The following is an 8,467-nucleotide window of genomic DNA, read 5'->3' on the forward strand; positions in this document are numbered from 1 at the left end:
GGCGAACGGAACTGTGGGCGGAGCTCGGCCGGGCCGGACACCGAGCTTCCGCGTGCCGATCGGAGGACGGGTCCAAAGGCTGAATGCGGTTTGATTGACAGCTGTTTTCAGATCTGCTCCTTCACTGACACAGTTCAGTTTAATACCGTCACACATTCTGCTGTGAAATCACAGAAACCAAATGAACTGTTCATTTACTGACCTGGAAGAAAACACAACCACTGGACTAACTGGTACACTGGACTGAAGGGACACGTTTTCTTGTTTCAGTTCCATAATTTCATCATTTCTTGTTCAGTTTAATTTGGTGTTGTAAATAGTTAAATCAGTCAGACTGTTGGTTAGGTCAGACTGAACTGGTCTACATGATGGAAGACAAAGATAAAGGAACAGAAGGTTGGCCACGGCCAACAACAACAACAACATGAGCCGTGTCTTCAGTTTGCTGCTCCAAGCCTGTAATGGTCCACGCATCAAGACAGCCCTGGTCAAAGACTCTGATGGTAACCTCATAACGACTGAAACAAACCGCCTCGAACGCTGGAAAGAACACTTCAGCCTCCTCCTGCAGCGCGGTACCATCCCAGCTGATCCCACCATGCTACCGGCCACAAACGCTGCAGCCCCTGGTGACGCCTGTAGGACAGACCCTGTCACACCCGAGGAGTCAGAGCTGCCGTGAAAAAACTCAACAACAGGAAGGCCCCCGGCATCTGTGCAGTAACCGCTGAGATGGACAGCATCGTTGAGTGGCTTACCCAAATTCTGAACCAGGTGTGGGAGACACAGAGGCTTCCCAGCACCTGGACCAGAGGACTCATCCTACCCTTCTGGAAACACAAGGGTGACCGGCCAGTCTGCAGTAACCACCGAGGCATCACCCTTCCATCCATCCCAGACAAGGTCTTCACCAGGATCTTACTCACCTGTGTTCTCCCAGCCATCAGAAGCAGCCGCCGTCCCCAACAGGCTGGCTTCATGCCTAACCGCCCCACAACAGACCACATCTCCACTGTTCGCCTGCTGATAGAGAAGACTTATGAATTCTGCAAAAATCACAATCTTTACATCGGGTTCACAGATCTGAAGGCTGCCTTTGACACCGTCTACCACGCTTCACTGTGGAACCTCCTACAGGCCCTTGGAGCACCATCTAAGATCGTTGCCCTGTTCAAGCTGCTTTACAATAACACACAGAGCTGTGTCCGAATCCATGGCAAACACTCAGACTGGTTCTCCATCTCCAGTGGCGTTCTCCTGGGCTGCGTGGCTGCTCCCGACCTCTTCAACTGTATCACTGACCATCTGATGACCAGGGTTTGTGAGAGGGTCCCCAGAGTGTCTCTAGGCAGTTACCACCTGACTGACCTGGAGTACGTTGATGACACCATCCTGTTCAGCACATCCTACAGTCAGCTGACAGATGCTCTGGGCAGATACAGTGAAGAGGCAGAGAAGCTTGGCCTCCAAGTGAACTGGACAAAAACCAAGTTCATGCATGTCGGTGATGGGCCAGATCCACCTCCCTTGCAGCTTGGTAATGACATTGTAGAACCTGTCACGAGCTTTGTGTATCTGAGGTCCATGGTGACAGACAACAGGGACCTAAAACCAGAGATTACCTGCAGAAGAGCCCTGGCAGCATCAGCTCTGCAGTCTCTCTGGAAACCACTCTGGTGGCACCAGACCATCTCACATAGGACGAAGCTCCTGATCTACAACTCTGCCGTCCTCTCCATCCTGCTCTATGGCTCAGAAATATGGCCCGTAAACAAGACTCTGGCTGCCAGAATAGATGGCTTTGATAGCAGGGCTCTCAGAACCATTGAAAACATCAGGTGGCCCCAGTGGGTTTCCAACGAGGTGCTTGGAGCCCGCACACGCCAGCCCAAAGTATCCAGCCTGGCCGTGCAATGTCGCACCCGCTGGTTTGGTCATGTCCTCCGCCTCCCTCCTGACCATCCAACAAGAGCCATCCTTCAGTTTGACCCGAAGGCTGGATGACGACCACGAGGCGAGCCCCGCACCCGATGGCTCGACCTCATTGCGGGCGACCTCCAACAACATGGAATTACCATGAAGGACGCAGAGCAGCTGGAGCAAGACCACCAGCCATGGAAAACACTGGTTCACCTGGTCGGCCCAATGCACCGGGACAGGACACCCGCCCCATGGCAGGAGTCCTAGTAGTAGTGTGTGTGTGTGTGTGTGTGTGTGTGTGTGTGTGTGTGTGTAAATATATATATATATATATATATATATATATATATATATATATATATATATATATATATATTTATATATATATGAGAAAAAGAAAAAGGAACTAAAGACGCTGTTCAACGCAGAACTTTAAATCCACTCCAGTTCCACATGGACATACGAGGGCTGTTCAATAAGTTCATGGCCTCACCCAGAAATACTGGTTGTTCTAATACAGGATGTTACATTCTTTCGTGATGGGATAGTGATGCTTGAACATCGATGGACCAAGTGCATTGCTGTAAATGGAGATTATGTTGAAAAATAAAATATAAATTATCAGTCTGTGTTGTTCTGTTCTGGGTGAGGCCATGAACTTATTGAACGGCCCTCGTACAGACCCGGTCAAAATCTTCAGACCAGTTGAAAAATAGCTAGAATTTACCTTTTGCACATTTGGATCTTAATGAGGTTTTAAGTAGAGCTACAATATACAAAAGCAAGAAGGGGGAGTGAGACAAAAAGCACTTTGAAAAAGTCATTTATTGAAAACAACAAGTAAACTGAAATAGGCTGTTTATCAGCTGATCAGAAGTTTAAGACCACAGGCTATAAAAGCCAAAATCTGCTCCAAATTCTCCTTTTCTGTCGGGCATTCACACGGTCATGCCCTCCTGATGGCTAAAGCTCAGAAGCTTTCTCTTCTTGAACGTGGTCGGATCGTCCAGCTGCATAAGCGAGGCCTCTGGCAGCGTGCCATTGCTGCTGAGGTTGGACGCAGTAAGACAGTCATTCTACATTTTTGGACAGATCCTGAGCATTATGGAACAAAAAAGTCAAGTGGTAGACCCAAAAAAATGACACCTGCGCTGAGCCGGAGGATCCGACTGACTGTCCGTCAGGACACAGGGCGGTCCTCCACCCAAATGAAGGCCCTTACTGGTGCCGACTGCAGCGCAATAACCATCAGACGGCATCTGCGGGAAAAGGGTTTCAAAAACAAAAAAACAATTCAAAGACCTCGTCTCCTCCAACGCCACAAAACTGCCCGTTTAGACTTTGCCAGGAGCATCAAACATGGGACACTGAAAGGTGGAAAAAAGTTTTATTCTCTGATGAGAAAAAATGGAACCTTGACGGTCCAGATGGCTTCCAACGTTACTGGCACGACAAGGAGATCCCACCTGAGATGTTTTCTACCCGGCACAGCGGAGGGGGGTCCATCATGATCTGGGGTGCTTTTTCATTCAGTGGAACACTGGAGCTTCAGGTGGTGCAGGGTGGTCAAACGGCGGCCGGTTACGTGCAGATGTTGCAGCGGGCGTCCCTCATGACTGAGGGCCCTGGTCTGTGTGGGAACAGCTGGGTTTAAAAACAGGACAACGCTGCAGCTCACAATGCTCGCTTGACCAAGGACTTCTTCAGGGAGAAGAACATCACTCTTTTGGACCATCCCGCATGTTCCCCTGATTTAAATCCCATAGAGAACATTTGGGGATGGATGGCAAGGGAAGTTTATAAAAATGGCCATCAGTTCCACACAGTTGATGCCCTTCGTGAAGCCATCTTCACCACTTGGAGCAATGTTCCCACCAGCCTCCTGGAAACACTGGCATCAAGCATGGCCAAAGGAATTTATGAAGTGATTAACAAGAACGGTGGAGCTACTCATTACTGAGTCCTACTGAGAACATTTTTTGTTCTGGTTTGGAGAGTTTTTTGTCATTTTTTGAGCGATGGTCTTAAACTTTTGATCAGCTGATAAACAGCCTATTTCAGTTTACTTGTTGTTTTCAATAAATGACTTTTTCAAAGTGCTTTTTGTCTCACTGCCCCTTCTTGCTTTTGTATATTGTAGCTCTACTTAAAACCTCATTAAGATCCAAATGTGCAAAAGGTAAATTCTAGCTATTTTTCAACTGGTCTGAAGATTTGGATCAGGTCTGTATTAAAGGAGCGCACACTGACCTGAAATATGAAATAACAGCTGATAGAAGATTTAAAAAAAAACACCAAATCTGATGTGAACCTGAAGAACCAGACTGCAGACCCTCCTCCATCAGTCCAGTCCAGTCCAGTTTGGACCAGACTGCAGACCCTCCTCCATCAGTCCAGTCCAGTCCAGTTTGGACCAGTTCAGTCCAGTCCAGTTTGGACCAGACTGTAGACCTTCCACCATCAGTCCAGTCTAGTTTGGACTAGTTCAGTCCGGTCCAGTTTGGACCAGACTGCAGACCCTCCTCCATCAGTCCAGTCTGGACCAATCCAGTCCAGTTTGGACCAGTTCAGGTTCAGGTCAAAGACACCAACGAGGAAAGAGATGGAGAAAAGAAGAACAGAGTTTACAGACTAAGAACTACAGCAGAACTGAAGAGTTAGACTGGATCTGTCTGTCTGTGTCTGTCTGTCTGTCTGTGTGTGTGTGTCTGACAGACAGACAGACACAGACAGACACACACAGACACACACAGACAGCTCCATCAGTCCAGTTGTTTGATTGAACAGCTGTTGGACGACCATGTCCTGGTTTTCTGTGAATCTGCTCTAATGTGTTTGTATTTGATGGTTCATATTTTTTATTCTATGGATGTTTGTTTTTTCCTGTATTTTGTCTGTTTTTACGTCTGAACAGATGCAGTGAAATTTTGATCTAATGCTATTTCGATGCTGATAAGTCGGTCAGTAATGCTAATGCTAACAGTGCATATAGTCCATGTATCCTGTGGTTTCACTGGTCAAACTCCACACATTAGCTGCAGTTGTCCCTTTGTCTAACAGTGTGTCCACAGCTGGAATCAGTGCACATGGATTTGAACTCACATCTGTGTGGAACACTCCTGAAACACTCACCATGTCTGTGTCCGACACCGGACCGAAACTGGTCACATAAATGTCTGTCTTCACCTCCGTTACACGATCTGGAAAAACAAACGATTACAGACACTGAGTTCAACATGTTCACTGTTCCATACCAAAAAGTCCAGACTGTGAAAAATGGAAAGAACCAAGGTTCTAATAGTTTTGGATTTTTCATTCTAGTTTAGTTTGATTTAGTTTGGACTGTTTTTTCTCTAATTCAGTTCGTTTTAATTCGTTTTTAGAGCAGGTTTGATAGTTTTTATTAGTTTTCATTTTTTTCTAAATGCTTAGTTTCAGTTTAGTTTTAGTTTCAGTTTAGTTTCAGTTTAGTTTTAGTTTAGTTTTAGTTTTCGTTTAGATTTTGTTTAGTTGTAGTTTAGTTTTAATTTAGTTGCAGTTTAGTTTTAGTTTAGTTTCAGTTTAGTTTTAGTTTAGTTTAGTTTTAGTTTCAGTTTAGTTTCAGTTTAGTTTTAGTTTAGTTTTAGTTTTCGTTTAGATTTAGTTTAGTTGTAGTTTAGTTTTAATTTAGTTTTAGTTTCAGTTTAGTTTTAGTTTAGTTTTAGTTTCAGTTTCAATTTAGTTTCAATTTAGTTTTAGTTTAGTTGTAGTTTAGTCGTCTCTTTTCTCTTCTTGCACTTGAAGAACAGAAAACACTTGTTTTTTTGTTTTTCATTTTCAAAACCAGAATGAAAAACAGATAACGGTTCGTTTTTCCATTTCCCGATTTTGTGCTCAAATGAAAAATGGAACAAAACAGATAACGACCGTTTCATCAGATTTTGCTGTTTTCAGTTTAGTTCAGTTTCTGACCTGGAAGAAGTCGTTACTAGTGAAAACATATTTAGCTGAAATGAAGCAGCTTTTGTGTGAATGCACTCCAATTCTGTATCAAACAGCTGCTTCATTACAGCTAAATATTCCTCCAGTCCAGCCTTGATTCCATTTGTTTATTTTTTCTGTAGTTTCGACTTCTTCCAGGTCAGAAAACTGAACTGAACTGAAAACAGTAAAATCAGATGAAACGCTTGTTATCCGTTTTTTCCATTTTTTATTTGAGCACAAAATCAGGAAATGGAAAAACGAACCATTATCAGTTTTTCATTCTGGTTTTGAAAATGAAAAACAAAAATGAACAAATGCTACACAGATTGGTCAGAGTCAGAGTTAGGGTGTCTGTTTGTTTCTTACACTGGTGTGGACACTAAAGCACTCCAAGGCAGAACTCCTGAAAGTAGTTTTTTTTGCATTTATGATCATAATTTCACATCATGTCGAGCTGATCAAACAAGCAAACAATCAGTCAGAAAAAAAATTCAGTAACTGACAAGTTTATAAAGAATATGTGAATATTTAAAGACAAAACAAGAATTCAAGGCATTCTGCAAAATTATTCTAATGACAAACAAATGCATTAATATTGAACCTCAGTGACAGAACGACCCCATCACTGAGCATCAGCTGTTTCCTGCTGTGGGCGGAGCATGCACAAACCGCCACCGCACACACACACACACACACACACACACACACACACACACACGTCAAACATTCTCTCTCCGTCCATGTCTGTATTCCTTCATTAGTCTCTCTCTCTCTCTCTCTCTCTCTCTCTCTCTCTCCTCTATTATTGCTTCAAATTTCAGTCTGCTGTGAAACTTGTTTACATTCCATCATCAGTACCAACATTAAAGGAAGAGATAGTTTTTGTCATATTTCACAGTTTCCTGTTTTATAAACAGTTTTTTGTTTCTCCTGTAAAATTTGCCAAAAATGACAGAGCAGGTTTGATCAGTAAGACGACGATACACATTTACATTTCATCCACATTTACTCCAGTTTCTACCTCTTATCTGCATTAAAGTGGTGTTCTGCCACGGACCACTGCACAGTTAGAGTTAACAGAACAGACGCACACTTCCAGGTCAGTGTTCTAGAGAAAATCTGACAGGATTTCACATCATGTGATGTTCAATACTGTATAGTTTTTGGTTTTATCTGCTTTGTACCCAAGTCACATGTGACAAAAACACAAGGTTTGAACCCAAATGCACCAGAGACTAAAGCAACTGAGTTTGAGGATTTATGGACTGGAAATATAAAAAGAGCAAAAAGATCTGCACAAACGAGGAATGAAAGAATTTAACACAAAGATCTGCACAAACCAGGAATGAAAGAATTTAACACAAAGATCTTCTCAAACGAGGAATCAAAAAATTTAACTAAAAGGTCTTCACAAATGTGGAATCAATAAATGTACAAAGAGTAACAAAGGAGCACAGAGGAACAGGAGAAGGATGAGGGAGAGCTAGACTTGGCCTGGTATGGCCTGGAATGAAAGACAGACTGAAAACAGAGAGGAGGAGAAGAAGGTAAAGGTACAGAGATAATGAGGAGTAGGTGAAGACGACCAGAGAAACAGAGAGGACACAGACAAGACACACACACCAAAATAAAACAGGAAGTGAACAAACCCCTCACCAAAAAAAAAAAAACAGGAAGTGAACAAACCCCTCACCAAAATAAAACAGGAAGTGGACTAAACCAGCTAACATAAATAAAACAGGAAGTGAACAAACCCCTCACCAAAATAAAACAGGAAGTGAACAAACTCCTCACCAAATAATACAGGAAGTAGACTAAACCAGCTAACATAAATAAAACAGGCTAACATAATAAACAGGAAGTGGACTAACCATCTAACATAAACCGGAAGACCTAATCAAGCTAAAAATATAAACAGGAAGTGGACTAAACCAGCTAACATAAATAAAACAGGAAATGGACTAAACCAGCTAACATAAATAAAACAGGAAGTGGACTAAAGCAGCTAACATAAATAAAACAGGAAGTGGACTAAACCAGCTAACGAAAATAAAACAGGAAGTGGACTAAACCAGCTAACATAAATAAAACAGGAAGTGGACTAAACCAGCTAATATAAATAAAACAGGAAGTGGACTAAACCAGCTAATATAAATTGCTAACACCGCTAAGGGGCGGAGTGTCACATAATGAGGTATTTGGGTTAGGGTAATCGATTGTTAAATATATTGAAATATTAAGTACTGAATGGTTATTTCTGGTGTGAATAGTTGTGCTTAAACACACTGTTAAAAACATGTTTTGTAAAAACTGACCGGCCCACTAGGAGGGGCTTAGTGTTTAACAGAAGGCTGCTGACCCTAACCCTAACCCAGTGGTTTCCATCCTTTTTTTACCCATGACTCCATTTTAACATCACAAATTTCTGGTGACCCCAGACATTCAAAACAGAGATTTTTTTTTTTTTTTTTTTTTTTTGCTAAAATTCTTTGTTTTTGCAAAAAAAACATTAATATTAGAGGACATTTAGTTTATATAATGTCTATTACTGTGGACATTTAGTTTATATAATGTCTATTACTGT

The 8,467-nt window shown here is 42.5% G+C and overlaps 1 protein-coding gene across 1 annotated transcript in view; it reads right to left on the reverse strand.

Moving 5' to 3' along the window:
- Positions 1 to 8,467, reverse strand: part of LOC115415952 (gamma-aminobutyric acid receptor subunit alpha-2-like) — a 32,477-nt gene that overhangs the window by 19,651 nt on the left and 4,359 nt on the right. The window contains exon 2 of the mRNA XM_030129634.1: positions 5,053 to 5,126. Within this exon, the coding sequence (XP_029985494.1) occupies positions 5,053 to 5,126 (74 nt within the window). The remainder of the gene's footprint in view (positions 1 to 5,052; positions 5,127 to 8,467) is intronic.

Source organism: Sphaeramia orbicularis, unplaced genomic scaffold, assembly GCF_902148855.1.
Source record: "Sphaeramia orbicularis unplaced genomic scaffold, fSphaOr1.1, whole genome shotgun sequence".
NCBI classification, from domain to species: domain Eukaryota; kingdom Metazoa; phylum Chordata; class Actinopteri; order Kurtiformes; family Apogonidae; genus Sphaeramia; species Sphaeramia orbicularis.